This window comes from Gymnodraco acuticeps, unplaced genomic scaffold (genome assembly GCF_902827175.1).
Source record: "Gymnodraco acuticeps unplaced genomic scaffold, fGymAcu1.1, whole genome shotgun sequence".
NCBI lineage: Eukaryota > Metazoa > Chordata > Actinopteri > Perciformes > Bathydraconidae > Gymnodraco > Gymnodraco acuticeps.
The window spans coordinates 3,335,109-3,356,244 of NW_022990441.1; the positions used below are offsets into that span (position 1 = coordinate 3,335,109).

At 43.1% G+C, this 21,136-nt stretch overlaps 1 protein-coding gene across 3 annotated transcripts in view; it reads right to left on the reverse strand.

Annotated features, from left to right (window-relative positions):
* The window catches only part of cbl (Cbl proto-oncogene, E3 ubiquitin protein ligase), a 37,872-nt gene that overhangs the window by 6,172 nt on the left and 10,564 nt on the right, over positions 1 to 21,136 (reverse strand). Inside the window, exons 3-14 of one of the 3 annotated variants that reach the window (XM_034225523.1) lie at positions 12,002 to 12,148; positions 11,198 to 11,354; positions 9,090 to 9,211; positions 7,187 to 7,324; positions 6,407 to 6,494; positions 5,021 to 5,152; positions 4,621 to 4,839; positions 3,552 to 3,683; positions 2,568 to 2,801; positions 2,367 to 2,534; positions 390 to 478; positions 20 to 214 (exon numbers count right to left, since the gene is read on the reverse strand). In XM_034225523.1, the coding sequence (XP_034081414.1) occupies positions 20 to 214; positions 390 to 478; positions 2,367 to 2,534; positions 2,568 to 2,801; positions 3,552 to 3,683; positions 4,621 to 4,839; positions 5,021 to 5,152; positions 6,407 to 6,494; positions 7,187 to 7,324; positions 9,090 to 9,211; positions 11,198 to 11,354; positions 12,002 to 12,148 (1,821 nt within the window). Of the gene's footprint in view, positions 1 to 19; positions 215 to 389; positions 479 to 2,366; positions 2,802 to 3,551; positions 3,684 to 4,620; positions 4,840 to 5,020; positions 5,153 to 6,406; positions 6,495 to 7,186; positions 7,325 to 9,089; positions 9,212 to 11,197; positions 11,355 to 12,001; positions 12,149 to 21,136 lie in introns of all 3 variants that reach the window. The other 2 variants (XM_034225522.1, XM_034225524.1) reach the window with 2 other exon arrangements.

Here is a 21,136-nt window from a genome sequence, read left to right on the forward strand (position 1 = left end):
TATTGAGTGTTTTGAGTACCGTGAGGTGAGTGCAGAGGCTTGTGTCTGGAGTGCTGATGGAGGCTGTGAAGGCCTGGGGACGGGGGGGAGCTCCCCTACAGGAGGAGCAGTAACGGGGGGCAGGACGGGGCGAGAAGAGGGGATCATGTACTCCGACTCTTCCTCACTGTCACGGGCCTCCTCTCCTGCCACTGGCCTCTGGGCTGGAGAGGGTCTGGAAACAAACAAGAACACATATTTAAACTAAAGCTGTATTCATGGATGTGTGAACTATAGACAGTAAAAGGCTAAACGTTTGTGGAAGAAACAACAAGCATTAAGAAAAAAATGGTGTCAGTCAAAGTTGAAATGCTTGACTCATCCGTCCTCATAGTGCCAGTAAATCCTACCTGATTGCCAGGGAATAGATGGCGTTGGCTGAGGCCGAGGGCTTCACTTTGGGGCCGTCGTAATCTGGACCGGCTGGAGCCACAAAACTCTGTAAAGGAAGCAGAAGCTGAAATGTCAGACATTTTAAGGAGAGGAGCATTTTCATTATCAAAATCTTTAAATCAAACAATGATTACATTTAAGGAATAGATACAATCATTTAGTGTGTTCTGTAGTGTTCTGTGGTGTTCTGTGGTGTTCTGTGGTGTTCTGTGGTGTTCTGTGGTGTTCTGTGGTGTTCTGTGGTGTTCTGTAGTGTTCTGTGGTGTTCTGTGGTGTTCTGTGGGGTTCTGTGGGTGTTCTGTGGTGTTCTGTGGTGTTCTGTGGTGTTCTGTGGTGTTCGGTGGTGTTCTGTGGTGTTCTGTGGTGTGCTGTGGTGTGCTGTGGTGTTCTGTGGTGTTCTGTAGTGTTCTGTAGTGTTCTGTGGTGTTCTGTAGTGTTCTGTAGTGTTCTGTAGTGTTCTGTAGTGTTCTGTGGTGTTCTGTGGTGTTCTGTAGTGTTCTGTGGTGTTCTGTAGTGTTCTGTGGTGTTCTGTGGTGTTCTGTAGTGTTCTGTAGTGTTCTGTGGTGTTCTGTAGTGTTCTGTAGTGTTCTGTAGTGTTACGTGGTGTTCGTGGTGTTCGTGGTGTTGGTGTCTGTGGTGATGTGTGTGTATGTGGTGTTCTGTGGTGTTCTGTGGTGTTCTGTGTGTTCTGTAGTGTTCTGTGGTGTTCTGTGGTGTTCTGTGGTGTTCTGTGGTGTTCTGTGGTGTTCTGTGGTGTTCTGTGGTGTTCTGTAGTGTTCTGTGGTGTGCTGTGGTGTGCTGTGGTGTTCTGTGGTGTTCTGTGGTGTTCTGTAGTGTTCTGTGGTGTTCTGTGGTGTTCTGTGGTGTTCTGTGGTGTTCTGTAGTGTTCTGTGGTGTTCTGTGGTGTTCTGTGGTGTTCTGTGGTGTTCTGTGGTGTTCTGTAGTGTTCTGTGGTGTTCTGTGGTGTTCTGTGGTGTTCTGTAGTGTTCTGTGGTGTTCTGTGGTGTTCTGTGGGTTCTGTGGGTTCTGTGGGTTCTGTGGGTTCTGTTCTGTGGGTTCTGTGGGTTCTGTGGTGTTTGTGGTGTTCTGTGGTGTTCTGTGGTGTTCTGTAGTGTTCTGTAGTGTTCTGTAGTGTTCTGTAGTGTGGTGTGCTGTGGTGTTCTGTAGTGTTCTGTAGTGTTCTGTAGTGTTCTGTAGTGTGGTGTGCTGTGGTGTTCTGTAGTGTTCTGTAGTGTTCTGTGGTGTTCTGTAGTGTTCTGTGGTGTTCTGTAGTGTTCTGTAGTGTTCTGTGGTGTTCTGTGGTGTTCTGTGGTGTTCTGTGGTGTTCTGTGGTGTGCTGTAGTGTTCTGTAGTGTTCTGTAGTGTGGTGTGCTGTGGTGTTCTATGTTCTGTGGTGTTCTGTAGTGTTCTGTAGTGTTCTGTAGTGTTCTGTGGTGTTCTGTGGTGTTCTGTGGTGTTCTGTAGTGTTCTGTGGTGTTCTGTGGTGTTCTGTGGTGTTCTGTGGTGTGCTGTAGTGTTCTGTAGTGTTCTGTGGTGTTCTGTAGTGTTCTGTGGTGTTCTGTGGTGTTCTGTGGTGTTCTGTGGTGTGCTGTAGTGTTCTGTAGTGTTCTGTGGTGTTCTGTAGTGTTCTGTGGTGTTCTGTGGTGTTCTGTAGTGTTCTGTAGTGTTCTGTAGTGTTCTGTGGTGTTCTGTGGTGTTCTGTGGTGTTCTGTGGTGTGCTGTAGTGTTCTGTAGTGTTCTGTGGTGTTCTGTAGTGTTCTGTGGTGTTCTGTGGTGTTCTGTGGTGTTCTGTGGTGTTCTGTGGTGTTCTGTGGTGTTCTGTAGTGTTCTGTAGTGTTCTGTGGTGTTCTGTGGTGTGCTGTGGTGTTCTGTGGTGTGCTGTGGTGTTCTGTAGTGTTCTGTAGTGTTCTGTGGTGTTCTGTGGTTTCTCTGACCAGCTGGTGGTCCAGACTGAGGGAGCTGTTGTTCTTCTGCGACTCTGAGCGGGGGTCCAGAGCGGAGGGCAGCGCCAAGGGGAGGGAGTGTCGGTTGGAGAGTTCCCTGACGCCCGCTCGAATGTCCACTCCCAGACTGGACACCTGGCTGGATGAGGAAGAGGAGGAGGAGGAGGAGGACGAGGAGGAGGAAGAGGAGGAACTGGGGGCCTTGGGAACAGGCCGGGAGTTCCAGTCCCCCAGGGGCCGGCTTGGGGGTGTGGGCGGGAGCTTATCTCTAGGGGGGTCCCCAGGAGTGCAGGGCAAGGGCCGCCTCTGCAGCCGTCCATCGGGGGCCGCCCCGGCTGCGTGGGGGCGGTCCGGAGGGGGGGGAGGGGGGAGATCCCTCAGTGCTGGGGGCAGGGGAAGAGGCTTGTCTTTGTGGTGAGATGCTGCCTGGAGGGGAGGAACAGAGAAGGGGGGGGGTCTTTTAGAGTACACACAATATTGATGTGAAACAATGAAAACACAGTACTGCTATCTGCTCCACTGGAAATAATCCATTTAGCAGCAAAAGCACTGTGTGTGCATTCATCATCTTAAATCGACAATATACATAACAACAGAAAGCACAGTGTTGTTCATCATCTGCACACAATCCCAGCTTCCCATCTACAGTTTCCATTGATCTACATTTAAGCAGAAATGTGATCAAATGGGGTAATATGAATATGTGAGTGAGTAGAAATGCACTCCCAGATGTCTCATATGCAGGATATAAAATACAGTGATTAGTGTGGCTGCCATTTCAACACTACTTCAGTGAAGGGAGAAACAAAGGTACGCATCATTTGAAAAACAAGCTACCAGCTGTAAAGCAGAATATTATTAGTTTGGGGACTATAAGCTAATGTTAGGGTGACTTTGAAATGGCTTATATGTTACAACAACGATGGAAAGTGATAGTGCTTGCATTAACATTATGTGCAAATGACATCAAAACAAAAAACAACATTCTTCTATGACAGCACTCTTTCCTGTTGACCTGAAGGCCCCCTACCCCCCTTGAGACAAAAACTGGACAATCCAACCCAATATTGAAAATGCTTTGTGACTGTGAAATAACTAATGCTTTAACTACACTTTGATTTGAACATCCCCTCTTGCCCAAATGAGGCGTTCTCTTGCTTGTGTATGTTCAGTTACCTTACTGGTGACCCCGGGGCTGGAGGCCCCCGGCGGGTTGGGAGGTCTGTGTGGTATGAGGTCTAGTCTGGGCGGCACGGGGGGCAGAGAGGACTGAGGAGCCATGGACATGGGTGACGGGGGGCGCTCCACCTGGATCAACAGCACAACACCCATCACATCTGATCAGCTACATTTCAACAGACCGAGGGTTGTCTAATGGCGGGTTTGAGGAATACGAATTCATGACTATTGGTTCCAATCAAACTTAGGTTAGAGAGTGTGGGGGAAAGGCAGTGCTTTGAATGAATAAAGAAGAACATTTTGCACAACAGTGCTCATTTTCTTCTCCTCAAATGGCCACATCCAACGTTTAAAATCTTTGTTTTGAGCTGCATGGCTTAAAATGTTATGATTATGTCGGGAAACCTAAGTCCTGATCATGCAACAACAATAGTTCCATGTGCCATAACATTTGACTGCACAGTTCAATGGCGTAGATTTCTTTGTTCATCAAAAAGGAAAGAACAAATCTACGTTTGCTTGTTTTAAAAATAACAAACACAAATCAATACAACATATTTATGAAGTACAGCCATGTACTTCAAAGTGTACAAGTATATTTAAAGAAATGGTCAAAGATAAGAAAGAGACCGGGGAAGCAATGAATGCCATAGAAATTCCAGGGACCACTTCAAAGTGTGTGTGAGCTCAGGTATTCGCCTGATCTATATGCAGCACACAGAGTTTAACAAAAGAAAAGAAAAATGCCCAACATATCAAACACTGAGGCACAAAAAAGTTACTACCTTGGCACCATGAAAGATGGAGATGAAAGACCTGAGATATGAGGAGTGATCCTGAATCTCAGAAAATATGAAAAGGGCGAGGCAGGGAGTATTTCATCTGTAGAGAGATGGGTCTCTCAAAGACAGATAAGATACGAAGACAGAAGAAACCCAGGAGGCGCGCTGAGGGCATCAAACCAACGCAACATTTGATCAACTCTTGAGGTGCCATGACTGGAAACTTGAGGGAAACTGATATAACTTTTTTTCTTAATAAAGTTAAGGTCTTCCCACAGTATTACCTTTGAACAGGCGAGTTTGCTCATCATGAGGTGGGGGTCTTCAAGTCTGTCGTCGTCATCCTCGTCATAGCTGGGTGACGGAGCCCCCTCAGCCCCGAACATGCCCCTGCAGGAGCCCCCGCTGTTGTCCTTGGGGTCAAAAGGATCCACAACAATGGGCTCCGTACCTTTAATCTCACAGCGACAAAAGGGACATCCTGTTCCCTGACCCTCCGACTCCTGTAACAAAAGCACAAAGGCAGATGTTATGGGACACAGAGATGAAAGGGGGTTATGTGTTTTTATATGTCCGCCACGTTTGCCGAGAAAAACACTTGGTGAGTGTTCCTCTCAACAGGTATGAGGTGTGACACTTCACTTGAAGCGAAACACCCACACAGACCTGTCCACCCACTCTTACCTGCCAGGCGGTGAGACAGGAGGTGCACATGAGATGACCGCAGGGCTCGATCTTCACATCCTTGTCGTTCTCGGCACAGATCTTACACAGCTGGAACGTAGAGCCCATCTCACAGTACAGCTCATATTGCTCCTAAGGGGAAAAATGAGACAACTATGAGTTTTCGGTGCCAAAACACAGTAACATCATACGATACTAACACCATCTGAGATCATTTCGAAAGAGCCCGGAAGGATCTGGAGCCAAGTTAAAAAATGTGGGGGCGTATTTTTAGTTTCAGTCCTGTGCTCAAGCAAAAGGGTTCTGTTCATAAACAAGTTTTCAAACCCTTGAGAAGACATGAAAGCCCAAGGGTTGTTTAAAGATATTTCACAATTTACAGTTGAATCTTGTGCAGTAAACATGATGCGTGCTTCAATGTGATGACAGTGCTACATTTTGAAAGACAGATGGGGTTTACTATTCTTCTTAACAAGAGGAAGCTCGCGTTGACAACAGTACAAAAGCTTGAACTATAAAAAACATTCTTAAATGCAGCAATATTTCTTTTTATGTATGAAAATGTAGCTCATGCAATGTTCAATCAGTGTATGACTTTGGAAACACTGTTGAAATAAGATGACATTAAAGAAGATGACTTCAAATGAAAGCCAAAATATAAAGTTTAAATGTTGGTATTTTAATATATCATAATTGTCTATGTGAATGATTTAGGCTTCTGCAACCTTTACCTCATTTAAATGAGCTGTGGCTTTTCGTCACAGTGAAGAACCTATTTTTAATACATAGTATATTATTTCTTAAATATAGATGTCAGACATACAAAAATGGCTATATGTTAAAAGGAGTCAGCTATACTCACCCATGACTAACTTAGTTCCTGTGCGGTGTTTTTTGTCATGACTTTTACTTCTGCTTCCTTTTGGTCATGCACTAGACGGTAACATCAATATATTTTTTTCAACCAAGATCTTTATGTGTATCTAAGCTATTTGTCCGTAAATGCCAAAGGTCAGTGAGAATGTATGACGCAGCGTCCACACGGCGGCGTGCGTTGAAGCTTGCTGGTGGGCGTGTCTGAAACTCGACCAACAACCAATCACATGAATCTCCCGCCCTGGACACACAAGCACGCGGTTTGATTGGCTAGAGCTTGTACTGGCCTATGATTTGATTGGCTGACGCTTCAAAAGTAGAACATTGCTCTACTTTTGAAGTGAGCAACGCGAGCAAAGCGAAGCGACGGAACCACAATGCAGTTCGGCAAAGCGTGACGTCACCCCATTCAAAGTGAATGGGCAGAAGCGTTGAAGCTTCAACGCACGCCGCCGTGTGGACGGGCCGTAAGACTTTAAAGAAGAAGATCCAGAAGCACGCTGCTCTGACCTGTGTGACTTTGATGTGGTCTTGAGGTGAAGGCTCACACAGTCCTGTCAGATCTGGGTTTTGGGTCCGACCATCTGGGAATAAATAGCTGGGGAATAACAAAATGAGAAGTTAAGCACAGTAGCCTTGGGTATTTCAAGGCATTTTTATTTAAAAGTCAGCCCCATAATTAGTCAATATGATTATACTTCATGTATATCCAACAGGCTGCTGCATGAAAACATCTGTTCAGTCGTTCACTGGGCATTTTAATATCAGCACAGAGAGGATGATGCATGTAGAGTACGTGACTATTTTATAAATGGGCCAGATGGTATAATTACTATTTGATAAATGTTTGTAGATGCAGGCGATATACTGTATTGATTACAGGTGTGAGCAAGCCAACCATAGCTTTCATTAAACAAAAATAATCAGCACTGTCATGAAAAGATGCATTTCATGACCAACAGTTCAGTTCTGGTTATGATAACGCTGCAAAGATGGGAACAGGCAATATGATATGGCTGGATTGTTTGAGAGCTGAAAGGCAGAATCATTGTGGCGGGGAAAGCATAAACACATACTTTAAACAGAGATGCATGCTTTGTGGGAAGAGAAGAAGAAAGAAAAAGAGACATGGTAGAAAAAAGAGAAGTTCTGCATATGACAGGAAGCTTAACTTATAGATCATTTATTAAAACAAAAAAAAGACCCAGTTACAGAGAGCAGAGTTAAGGGTGACAATGATCAGAACAATTGCTGATATGAGTGTGTCAAACAAATAGCAGATGGACTTACAATCCTTCCCTGAAGCCGTCTATCAGGGCCTGGAAGAGCGGTTTATTGTGGGGAATGGTCTGGAGTATGTTTCCATCTGCGGTCACATAACCGATGGCCCACTGGCCCAGCCGGGTGCAGCTCAGTCGGAATATGTAACTGAGGAGGAAACATCAGAAATGAGACGGAAGACATGAGAAAGAAGACATGCTAAAGTGTTGTCGATATTTGTTTCACAGACAAAGGGCAATCAAATAGAGATACTGTATTACTGCCACATATTGTGCTCATTGGTTTTCAGCTTAGTTCCAATGTAAACAATTATGTAAAATGTACAGATCATTGAATTCAGTCCCCGCAGGAGGGTGTACATCGAGTTCACTTAGAAACAAGTTTCAAGTATGCCTGTACATTTGAGTGAGATAAAGTAGGTAAAAGAGCAAATATGCAAGCTGAATAATGCATGGGAATGTCAAATGTTTGTTCAGACTGAACAACAAACAAACAAAAAAGTTAAAAAGATGAGAAATCATATCAATAAGACTAATATGGTTTGAATCGGAAAAAACATTTAAATAAAATAATCATTTGTAACCTGGATTTATTGTATTGGCAGAATCATATGGAGAGAGGGCACCCACAGACATGTATTTATCTTTTAATTGGATGAGCAGTGGTGGGTTTTGAGGGTCTTTGCCTATTATTTATCATCAAACAAAGACACGGTGTGATGTCTGCGTTTTATAATTATGCTGCTTAAAATGTTCCCTGTGGTGTTTTTTAACCACCAAAAACCATTTGGAGCTGTGGCTTCAAGAGGCGGCATCAGTCTGGAAAGACATGCAGCCACTCTTCCCTGTGCTCAACATGTTTTATGTCCTTGTTTTTAAGTTGAGAATGTTGTATCAGGAAATGACCAAATAAAAAAAATCTGGAGTTTTTAAACACCTTTAAGAAAAGGCCAGTTCATTTAATTACATGTTACAAGTGTCTTGCCCAGGGACACAACGACATTCTGACTGCAGTGGGGTTTGAACCTGTGACCCCCTGATCCGAACATCAACACACTAAGTGCACAAATGGAGAAAGTAGTGTTGTTGATAGTCTCTACGTTTAGTTTGGATGTGGACCAAGTGCTTTACCCATAATACAAACAGAAGGCTGTAATTATGAGTTTCAAAATGCCACACACACACACACACACACACACACACACACACACACACACACACACACACACACACACACACACACACACACACACACACACACACACACACACACACACACACACACACACACACACACACACACACACACAACACACACACCCACACACACACACACACACACAACACACACACACACACACACACACACACACACACACACACCACACACACACACACACACACACACACACACACACACACACACACACACACACACACACACACACACACACACACACACACACACACACACACACACACACACACACACACACACACACGATGAACTTGTGCCTTATCTACAAAGCCTAAACCATGATAAGTTGCATGTGTGTATGATAGCATTATTGCCTTAGGTAAAACTGATGATGTATTAGGCTGTGTACGGTATACACCCCCACACACTAACACATGCGGAACATGTCTCTTCAGCAGGGACAAATGTAGGACATTGGAGATTCGGTATACCACAACCAAGCTGTTGCCGCTATAATCACATGAACGTGGTTACATGACATGCAAACACAGCTCACAGTGTGCTGATAGAAGTTGATAATGGACCTTAAACTATATATTTAAAGTAAATGGGAGGACACCACACACCAATAAGCACTAAATGACACCACATCTTTATTTAGATGGTGTGACAGGATGTGTCTGTGTGTGCATTCACATGTCTCTTGATATCTCACCTGCCATGCTTGTGGATAAACTTCTGCAGCCGCGCTTTGACCTCATCGTATGTGAGGAAGGCCATGTAGCCGGGGTGAGTAACTGCCAAGCTGTTCCAGTTCCGCAGCAGGGACGACCAAGGCTACACACACACACACACACACACACACAGGAGAAAGAGAGGGTACTCACTCAGTTGATACGTGAGTGAATCGACACAGCAATAACAACATGAGCAGAGTAATGGAGATAAACTGCGTTACGGATGACACTGGAAACTACCTGGGTCAAGCAGAGTAAAATGCTACTTAAAGCTGAATTTGGAGCACTTTAAACAGCATGCAGCTAACTTGGTACCATCTGGAGCCACATAATGAGGAAGATTAAAGGGAAATACGCAGGCTGCTTCCCATAATGTATGTAAAGCAGAACACTTTTTTTCTTTCTTTAAAAACCACCAAGATAACGAGGCTTGAAGCAAAAATAGTCAAATAATTCATACAACTCCATAGAGTGTGGTCGTGAGAAGATGTTTTCACAGTTAGTCTGGTGTGAAAGGAAGTAGAATTACACATACACCACCTACAAAAAGAATTGCAAGGGCACGGTACAAGCTAATCACAAAGAGGGACTATTCTGTTCCCCGTGCACTTCCAACATATTTGCACACATTTAATCTGGTTATTTATACTTTTTGCCCAAAGGAAGTAACAAATCAAAACTGACTCCTTTGATGGACTCAAGTTTAACATTTTGTATCTTATCTCTCTTTTTAGTGTAATTGCAGACAAGTATCAGGGTTTACTAAACAGCAGGGTGCTTCTGACTAACTGACTTTATGTGACTACGTAATGTAGCTGCACAATTCTTTTTCAGTCGCCTCTTATTTGGACATTATTTTTAGATGATCTGTTCACACTACATGAGAGCTGTTGATAATACCCCCAGATCATTGAGCCTAAAGATACTGTATGAAACATTTGAAGGGGCCGATAGCAATATTTAAAAAAAGCATCATTTCATCTCCAGTGTACTGCATATCAAGGACAGAGCTCAAAATGGCCACAGGCTCACTTCCTATTCTGTATTTGAGGACATTTAGAGGAGGTTTTTTTTTCTGTTTGAGGGAGGGTCATAGGAAATGTCTGTAATCTGTTTAGGCTTCATTAAGCCGATCAGTGCTGTGCACACATTTAGCCTGGGATAATATCACTGAGGGGAATGAGCAACACACACTACTGCAAGCCAGATATGACGCAAGATGCTTTAGATAATACAAATTAAAACACAGCAAGTTAACAGTGGTTTACAGATGATATGGTATACAACATCAATGTTTCCCATAGAAGTGTTTATTATAATTCTGTTATAAAACACTTGCACTAAATATAATAGATAAGCTCTGGAGATAATGCTAATATAGCCATCCTCCCCCCTCCATTTCCCCTAACCCTTTTTACAGCCCTACATTTCACAATGATGCCCAATTCTATGTGTGTATGGGAGTAGTTTGGTCCTTTAACTACAACATTGTATCAGGTTTAGGCAAAGTAAAACTGTAGGAGATAATCTGTGACGCTCTAGAGTGCCAATGTTGTTTGGGAATTATACCACAAATGGTCAACCTTGCTATTAATTATTCACCTGACACTAAGAAAAGGATATCTTATAATGATAACATGACACATAATGACTGTCCTTGAGGATGCTCCTTAGTGTTATCACCACCTGGAAACCCTAGACCTGCCTGTGCCTTTTTAAGTGACAACAGCCATCACAAAGAGAGGACCAAATAATTGCCAAACATTTTGCATCTGTAATGTGCGAGCAGAGACGATGCAAGAACTTCCGTCCCACCAGACAGCGTGAACAAGTCAGCAGTCATCCTGCTAACAAGTTGATAGAGTAATCCAAAAAGTGACAAATATGTTTGAGTTCATTATGCGCTTCTCATATGATATTAGTTTCCATGACAACGGCTTATAGACTATGCTATTAATTACTCTCCGTCTTCTCAATCACCCTCTTTCATAGCACATATTTCTCTTTCATCATCTCAGACAGTAACTATGACAAATACATCAGTGCCAAGTGTGTGTGTGTGTGTGTGTGTGTGTGTGTTCAATACCTGGAATAGCCTTGTGAAGATGTCAAACTCAAAGACAGAGATGTAGTCGTTGCAGGCGAGGTCGATGGTGGACTTGAGGGCCATGGCCTCCAGTCCTGAGCTGATAGAATGAAACTCATGGAGAGACTGACGAAATATCTTCCAAGGCACAATGGTCCTGTAACACACAAAAAGAAAACCATGACGAAATCCCCTTTAAACAACGTAATGTCTTTTATCCTGACAACAATACAGACGTCTTGTGCTGAAGCATGCTCGGCTTTAAAGATGCAGTGGGGGATATGGTATCGGACGATAAAAAACTAGCCATTTCATGCTACTTGTCAGCAATGTGGCTAACTAATGCTCCAAAAGGAAAAACTGGCAGATCTTGACATCAAATAAAAAAAAAAAAATGTAGTATTGGGAAAACCCAGATTTAAAAGTGTTGTTGTTTCACATGGCTGGATTCCTTTTGTAGGACACATTTGCATAAAACCAATTTTCTCAATTAACTTGACTAATTAGGTTAAATATCTGTGATTGTATAGAACATGGGTGTCTGATTACATTTCAAGGACCTGTCAGAAAGACACACTTTAGTCGAAAGAGTTCTGTATTCAATAACCCAATAGGTTTTCTAAAGAAGATACTTGTTACTGACGCTGAAACTATTGCTATCAGATGCCTCTTCAATATTATTTCAATGTAGTGATTAGTTGTTTTTAATTCGTATTTTCTTGAGGAATCCCATATTGTTCCAGGATGCCAGTTCGGGTAATATTTATATTCAATGTCTGAAAAGATATATAGAGTTTGTCTCACTTGTCCCCGAAGGCGTGCCTCCAGAACTCTGCGGCATCGGCCTTGGTGATGCGGAAGTTGTCACCCTGGAACAGACCATTGGGGAAGATGGCCTTCAGCTCCGCCAGCATGTGGCTGAAGATCAACGACAGCTTGGTGAGGTTCCTCCTGAGGAAGTCAAAAGCAAAGGGGAGTGTGAGAGAGTTCCCGCATTTATCTTTGCAATGTGGCCGCAGTGCCATCAGCCCGTACAACAGTTTAACCCTTCTCTTGCGTTTCGGGTCAAAAGTGACCGAATGACTTTTGTTTTAATCATAAATATTGTGTTTTTCATCCAATTGCCCCAATACCTTATGTTATCCTCCACACTAAGCCTCTGAACATATACACTTGATGATCACCACTTGCATTGAATTTTGAGTGATTTATTCAACAGTGAAACACCCATGATGTTTTTGGTCAGAATTGACCGCCATAGAAAATGAATGGGTATGAGTGTATTATGTTCATCCTGCAGATGGAAAACATCTACACACACACACACACACACACACACACGTTACAGGAACCTCTCCCTTTCTCGCACTGTATGATACAATGTATCACACCTTCTCACAGGTGAGAGCTCTGTGCCCCTCGAGAAACACAAACGTCTCACTTTCTCGCGCTAAATGCGCCTCCCTTACTGGCTCTCAAGCAGTTATATTTGTGCCTTGCTCACATTTGACTCATTGACACAATGAGCAGGCAACCGATTAGGCAATTTTCTGTACGAGGGGCTCTGGACACATTGTTGAACCAGATGAAGAGGAGATTGAACCAGATGAAGAGGAGATAGAGGAAGATGTCTCAGAAATGGAAGACAACAGCGATCCAGACTATGAGCCTACAACAGACCAGGAAGAGGCACCTGAGGGAGAGGAGGGAGAGGCCCCTGAGATAGAGGCCCCTGAGATAGAGGCCCCTGAGATAGAGGCCCCTGAGGGAGAGGAGCCTAAGGTGACATTCCACCATTTTGCATTGCCAACTATGTTCAACTATGAACACACGCACACACATGTTCTGTTATGGTATATTTCTCTTTCAATAAATGTTCATTGAGGAAAACAGTATCAGTGTCTTATTTTATATTCATCACAGTGAATGCTGAACTTGATGGGCCCACCGGTGGGTCCGGACCATGACATGAAACACTGGCTTGCTTGTATCAAATCAATACATACATCAATGGAACGGGAAGAATCTCAGCTACAACACTAACTAAAGCATTTCCATCTCCAGTAAACACAGCCTACATGGCAAGCATTTTTATAATATACAGTAATGTAAAATAAGCACTATCTTTGAACTTACTGCCAAAAATAATATGAAATTCACCCCTGGTGTCATTCTGTCTGTCATCCCTTGATTCTACTTGCTTGGACTGTTCAAATGAGATGTCAACCATCAAAATTGGATAAGGGGTTCCATAGATATCACTGTGCAAAACACACCGGTCAATATTGACCAAAAATAGCATGGGAAGGGGGGTCTAACCTAACGCAAGAGAAGGGTTAAAGCAGGGGTGGGGAACCTCCGGCCCCCGGGCCGTATACGGCCCGCGAGACAATTTGATACGGCCCTCGAGGTAACTCACGCAAAAAAGAAAACAAATTAAGAAATCTAGACCGCAAAAGAATTAAACAAGCGAGTGCCTGTTTTTCCTGGCCAAGGTCAGGGTCCTTGAATACAACACGAGCCTAACGTGTCATCACGTGGTATATCTCTCGTCCGACAGGGGTTTAGAGCTGCCGGCGAGCACCAGGACGTCGCTCCGGGCCGGGACTTCACAAATGTCAGTACATTACATTACATTGCATTTAGCTGACGCTTTTATCCAAAGCGACTTACAATAAGTACATTCGACCAGGAAGACACAACCTTGAAGAAAACAGAATCATATAAGTACATCAGGCTTCATAGAGCAAAAACATTTCAAGTGCTACTCAACTGGCTTTAGGTAAGCCAGTCCTTTATTAGTATAAAAGTGCTTTGTTAATAGTTCTAACGCTCGAAGTGGAGTCGAAAGAGATGAGTTTTCAGTCTGCGCCGGAAGATGTGCAAGCTATCTGCCGTCCTGATGTCAATGGGGAGCTCATTCCACCATCTTGGAGCCAGCAAACCCACGTGTTTTTGCCGATGGGAACTTGGGTCCCCCTCGCAGCGAGGGCGCAGCGAGTCGTTTGACTGATGCAGAGCGTAGTGCACGCGCTGGGGTGTACGGTTTAACCATGTCCTGGATGTAGGAAGGGCCAGATCCATTCGCAGCATGGTAAGCAAGTACCAGTGTCTTGAAGTGGATTCTAGCAGTTACCGGAAGCCAGTGAAGGGAGCGGAGGAGCGGAGTGGTGTGGGAGAATTTAGGAAGATTGAAGACCAGACGAGCCGCTGCATTCTGGGTGAGCTGCAGAGGTCGGATGGCACATGCAGGTAGACCAGCCAGGAGGGAGTTGCAGTAGTCTAGGCGTGAGATGACGAGAGCCTGGACCAGAACCTGCGTCGCTTTCTGTGTCAGCTGTGTCAGTACCCATAAGGAGCCGTACATATGCCGCAGTTTTTTGTGTGGCTGTGTCTTTAGTTGAAAGCCCAGTGGCGATCTGTTCATCCGTCATACTGATCATACAGTCAATAACTTTGCTGTTATTAGCATCTGGTTAGCTTGCTATGCTAACGAATATAAGAAGCTTTTTCTCCAACCAGTGAGGTAAAGGCACATCTTTATATGATCATTATAAAAAAAATAAGAGAATAAAGTAAACAGGTATAAAATACTATATGACAGTAAAAAAAAAGTTGTTATTAATAAACAAGAATACAGTTTGAAAGGAGAGTGATTTGTAAAATATCCATAAAGATTCATATGGGCGTTGAGAGATGTATCCATAGATCTCTTAATGTTGCTCTCAAAGTGCACCAGATTGATGCTTTTAACTTCAACATTTAAAATAAAAAAATCTTCCCGGGGGAGCATGCCCCCCGGGAAGATTTTTGGTTCTGGTAGTAGTAGGTTGGCCTTGGTGTGGGGAATTGCTGCACATTTTGGTGCAACGCGCAAGTGGTCATAGTCGTTATACCGCTCAAAAGCCCACAATAGAAAAATAAACATATGATAGGCTCGACAGTACTTGTTTTTCCACAAGACAAACTCATCGACTCTTCAATTATGTTCCGACAACCATGTGAGGAGACCATGTGAATGCTTAACCTTTAAAAAAGAGTTTCAAATGGAGACCGTTCACTTCCATACAGGCATCAGGTTATAGTTTCAAAATGATGAAGTATGAAATAAAGACATTTCCCTCGAGGCTTTCTTTCGTCTGATACCCGTCCACAGCTGCTTCAACATTAAAGAATGACAAGTCCAGGAAGGCAACACAGCAGATAACACAGACACTCACATACAATGTAAGAGTGATAGAGATGTGGAAGCTGTGAAATTGTCATACAACTCTAATTCCACAGAGAAGAGGAGAGGGTTGAATAGTAGGAGACAAAAAGAAAGATGACAGGATAGGATGAGGTGAAGAGTATAAATCAACAAAAAATTGAGAGGGTAGGATACCAAGAACAAGGAGACTGGAAATCGAGAGAAGGAAGCCGCACAATGTCACTATGACCCTGCACCCCATTGCAGCATTAGAAGTGTTTTGCTGAGAAAGACATGATTTATGAGGCAGCACAGAGGGAGATTGTGCTTGGCTGCCGGGCAGAGTGAATTGACATGCACAAGAGAGACAGCTATGAAAGCGTGGCTACACTGCAGCTGCCCTACACTACGCACCCTATGAGTGGTGCTGGGGGGAATTGGAAAGAGTCAATGAGTGAGGAGGACAGTGACTGGAGATGGATGAATCAAATGAGTGTACATTGAGAGCCTTTGTGTGATAGTTTACCTCAGATGGGAGCAGAAAGGCACCCGAAAAAAGAAATGCAAAGCTCCTAAACTGCATTTAAAGTGTGTTTGTACCCTCTCAGCAGTACATGATACTAAACAGTGAACACTGATGGACGTCTAATCCTTTGAACAGCTCTACCCACTTTGAATGTACAGAAAAAGACTTGAAGCCAGATGCAGGGTGTCTTTGAAGCAAGGGTAACCCTCATTAGTGATGCAATGTGGAAAATGAGACCTTCAACTTCTGCCGGCTCTTTCCCCCGAGGTGCTGGTGTTAGTCTTTTCTTTTCAGTGTCATCACAGAGCGTTAGTGACACTGCATGTCTGAGTGTTTTCTTTAGAAGCTGTCATCTCAGCAGGAGGTCCTCCTCTGTTTCTTCTGCTTTCCAGCCTCACTGGCCTACTGAACCTAAAAGCTGCAGTCAGATCCAGTCTCCCGTCAACCCCTTCTAACCCTGTGCTTTTCTCCACCCCACCGCTGCTTTGCTTTCATCTACGAGGTATTCTTGGGAAGACAGGCGTCTCTTCAGTTTACACGCAGAATTCATATCTTCTCACTAAAACCTTGCATTTCCACATTTAGTTTATTTGCTAACTTATGAACCATTTATTCACTCCCCCCGTCTGTGAGCTTGAAACATTTATGGAGGCTACTTGAGACTTTTTTATAAATGACTGCTCTTCAAACCCACCATTAAATCCCATTTCTAATTCACCCACATATGCTAATGATATGTTTGGAGATGCTTACTGTGGGTCAAAGTTTCTGTGGGCACGATATGCGCGATGAAAACATGTTTGATCTGAAGAGGCAGCTTGGCTGGATTCTACATGTATTTAACAGACCAAAGGGCAATCTTTTGAGGTCCGTCTAAAAACATGTATGAGCAACATTCAGTAAGGTCTGCGAGAAGGAACTAGAAACAACCAGTTCCACCCAGTTCAGCTATATCAACTATGATCTAAAGATAAGGGAAATGTTGCAACAATGGCAAACAGGCATTCAATATTAAATGTACAGATAAGTATTTGTATATGCATTAAATCTATAGTTTAAGTTGTGTTTAGCCCCTGTTAAATAAACTAGGAACATAATATAAACTGTCTAGGTTAAAGACATGCAGTCAAGCAACCATAATGCACAGGAAGCTTTAAGTGAAGTGCCACATGCAATCCAAAACAATGGTCACACAGCCAAGTAGTTTGATATCCACAATTCCAGGCTTTTCTACACATGTATTTTTTATTTGCGTAACTTTAAAAATGTGTGTGAAATAAGGATGTGTTTTTGTGAACCTGGGGTTCAACTGAGCCATCATCCAGCCTGTCTAAACATCAACGTCAGCAATTTAAAAAACCCATATCCGGCGCCCACCAGACTCAAGAGACAGAATGGATATGAAAGCCAACTCTGGTCTGACTGGCATCAAGCTCACAGGGTGGCACAGCTGTCTCTGGCGCAAGATGTGCACAGTGAATGAGACTTTGTTGGTTTTTTTGGTCAACACATAAGAAAGAGTGCTTTACAAAGAGAGGCTGAATATTATTTCAAAACTCTAAGATCCACATTCAAATCTTATCTCATATGTAGCAGGTATCTGTTTTAGCATATTTCTGTCTCTCAGTTGATGTCCCTTCATCCTACAATATCAGCCCTGTGTGTGTGTGTGTGTGTGTGTGTGTGTGTGTGTGTGTGTGTGTGTGTGTGTGTGTGTGTGTGTGTGTGTGTGTGTGTGTGTGTGTGTGTGTGTGTGTGCAGCCTGCGCTCCTAGAACTGTGCTGCTCTTTAAGCTGCTGTGCCAACATGGATAATGCAGAGTCAATGGGCGAGAGCAGAAAACAGATAATGGCTGGCTGACCTTCTCCAGATTGCCACATGTCCTTAGAGTTTTCTTTTTCATCCCTCACTCATTCTTAACCACGTCCAGAAGCCAAACCCTTTTTTCTGAACACTAGTGTTTTGTCCACCATCCCCCTCATGCTATAGATTGACCTCTGACCTTGCAGCTGGCTGCTCCCTTCCTGTTTCCTGCTGGCTATGATAAAGTAGCGCAGCTAGCCAGCAAGCACTGCACTGCGCTGTGCTGCGCTAATACACCGCAGCACAGCAAGCATGGGTCAACCTTACAGAATGAAAGCCTGTCTGGATTGGCAGAGTCACAAGTAGCTGTAATATCATCGGACAGCTGTATTATCTTTCCTGCTTAAGGCTTAAAGGGAAATGCAGATCAAACACAAACTGAGCCCTTCAACAAAGCTACCTACATTTAGATGTATTCATTAGATGAACTCAACTTGATCAAGTCCCATGTTTATTATGTATTTTGATTACAAGAGCACTTTGGAACTATTTTTTTATGTAATCTGAGAATAAATCACTGAATTATTGTCAAAATATAGAGCTGCAAAATTGTGTTTAACGTGATGTCTGCTAAAATGTTTTTGTCACTGGCTCACTTGTGAATATTGCTAATCGGAAAGGTTAAGGATCAATTACAATTTTCTTTCCAGTCAAAGCACTGCGATTAAGTGAAAGGGCATTTACTACACGTGACGTGACTTCCATCACTTCAGCAGTTGCCGGTCTGGTCATATGCAAAGCTTTCACACTGTGCCCCAATCATAGCCTCGGATCTAAGTCGCACATAGAAGGCTACACCACAGTTATTCCAACTGAATGGAAATATTGATGCACATTAAAAAGATAAACTATAAGCTGCCAGCATTCAAGCATGCCAGTTTAGAATCGGGTTATAAAGTGACACCTTTGCAAACAGAGTGCATGCTTCATTAGGCCAGGGTGAGTACCATTTTGGAAACTGAATTTAATAATGTGGTGAATGATTAAACAAACATATATGACTATTAAATAGACATAGATTTTGTACAAGCCAACAGTGAATTATGGGTTTGAAATTCTGGCTTCTTTTTTGTGCACTAGTCATCACTTAGTAACAGCCATGACAACACACACTCTACACTGCACTTAAGCAATGACCCCAACACACGTAACTGCTTCCGTACATAACTCCTGAATAACAAACAAAAAAAGCCCCAAATAAAATGGCTCATATCTTTCCAGTTAGACTCAGATTATTACGAAGGAGAAAATAAAAATGGTAAAACACATAAAACGGCAATGTTGTAGCTGAATCCTCTCTACACACAGTTGACTATATCTGTGCTAATGTATCTCTGTGCATAAACAGCAAGTGCTTGTTGTACCCCACGGGGGAAATAAGCTAGTGGGTTGCATCATGCTAATCACCATAATCTGCTAGTGTGAGGACTACATGAGTCGGCTGCTTAGTGATACTGCAGTGACATAAATACCCATGATGCTCTGCTACTTATGCATGCGTGTATATGCGTATAGTTGCACATATAGCCCCAAGCTACAAGTAGAGGCAAATGTAATTGAAGCTGCACACCCGAACCTAGAGTAAGAATAAAATGTGTTTTCCATTGCCAGCTGATAGCGAGGGTAACTGGAACTGCTGTGGCAGCACAAAGGGAGGCAATAGACTCAACTTGGTTTGTACATGAGATGTGAACCAAGAAGGATGAAAGGGAATACAGAGAACAGGAATGGTGTCAGAGCACGGTGGATAACTGCAATATAAGGATATGCTACAGTGAATAAGAGCAATGCATCTAAAGATCAGACAAAGCCCATGCGTACGCCTAAAGTCTAAACTTTGTTCATGTCTGCCTGCACTACACTAGGCCAAACATTTGAAGGTGGATTCTTAATAAGGACATTCGTAACTAATGTATTTACTGGTAAAGTGCACAAATAGATAAGCAACTTACTGACAAGAAGTTAGTAAGCATTTCTCATTGTATACCCTTCAACATTTGTTATTTAGACAGCTTGGTGGCAGGGGACACAGTCTGTGGGGAGAGTTCAGGTGAAATCTATTTAGTTTTGAAACATGAGTGGGAGCAGCTACTTCATCAAACGGTATGTAGCCCAGCAGCTGCTGATAAAGCAGGAATGATTGATATCCATGCAAACTTCCTCCTTTAATCAATTTCATCTGACATCATTGTCATGCACGGCTGCATTTCCTCATGGCCCCACCCAATCCTACAAACACAGGCCTTTCCTGCAGTATTATAGCAATAGTGATAAGATCGGTGTTTGGATATTCAAAGTCAGGATATGTCACATGTGCTCTCAGAGACAGACCTTTGTTTCACATACACATCAGGTACGTTTACAGAAAATAGGAAGTCATATTTTAAGACGAGGCTCTCTTTGTGAACCAACTTAGGAATAGGTGCAAATGACATTTGCAAATACCAGAGGTACTGTACCGTACAATGCCATGTTTTTCTCTGTCCACAAAGGCTTGACCACATAAACCATTGATGGCACTGGAGGACTTTACTGTAAACAGCTGCCGAACAAATGTCAACATTTCTTTTCTAGGAATAATAGCATTGGCAGTATGTGACCCAAACAACAAATCAAATAAACTTTATGAATTATTTCCAAAACACAAATGTACAGACAGACAGGTGCTGTGATACAAGTTATACAAAAATAACTGTGTGGTGGCCTTGGACACATCCCGACCTACTGAGAGTAAGGCCTCTTTTCACCACCACTATGTTATGTGATCATGTTATTTTGGTATTGTACAGGAAAACATAGATGATTAGTCTCTTATCTGTTTTTGCTGTGTTCAAAAATCTCTTTACAACTTTTCAAGTATGCAGATTTTGAACAGCAGTAACTACAAACACATATAAAGGTTACATGGATATTAATGATAAACTTCACCTACTTGCAAGGAGCTTAGAGGGGTGAAAAGAGTCTAAATCAGTAACAATTCTGGCAACACTTGTTGCACGTCTACAGTTGGCATTTACAAAGTTAAAGGTGGGGTAGGTAAGTTTGAGAAACCGGCTCGAGATACACTTTTTGTTATATTCCATGGAATGCTCTTAACATCCCGATAGCAATGAATATCTGAAGAGCTTTGACAAAAATCCTTAAAATAAATGTAATCTGTGGAAGCTGTAGTACTGTAAAAAGCACGACCAATCGTTTGAGCCGGCCCGGCTAAAGTAACTGGATGGCCTACCTGCCCGTCAGCCTTGCATCAGTGCAGAAACTTATCTCGTGCCCTCATTGGTCATGTGTCGTTCGTGTGTGTTGGAGGAGGGGCTCTGGAAGGAAGTGGCAGACTTTTTCCGGCTGTGTATTTTCAAAT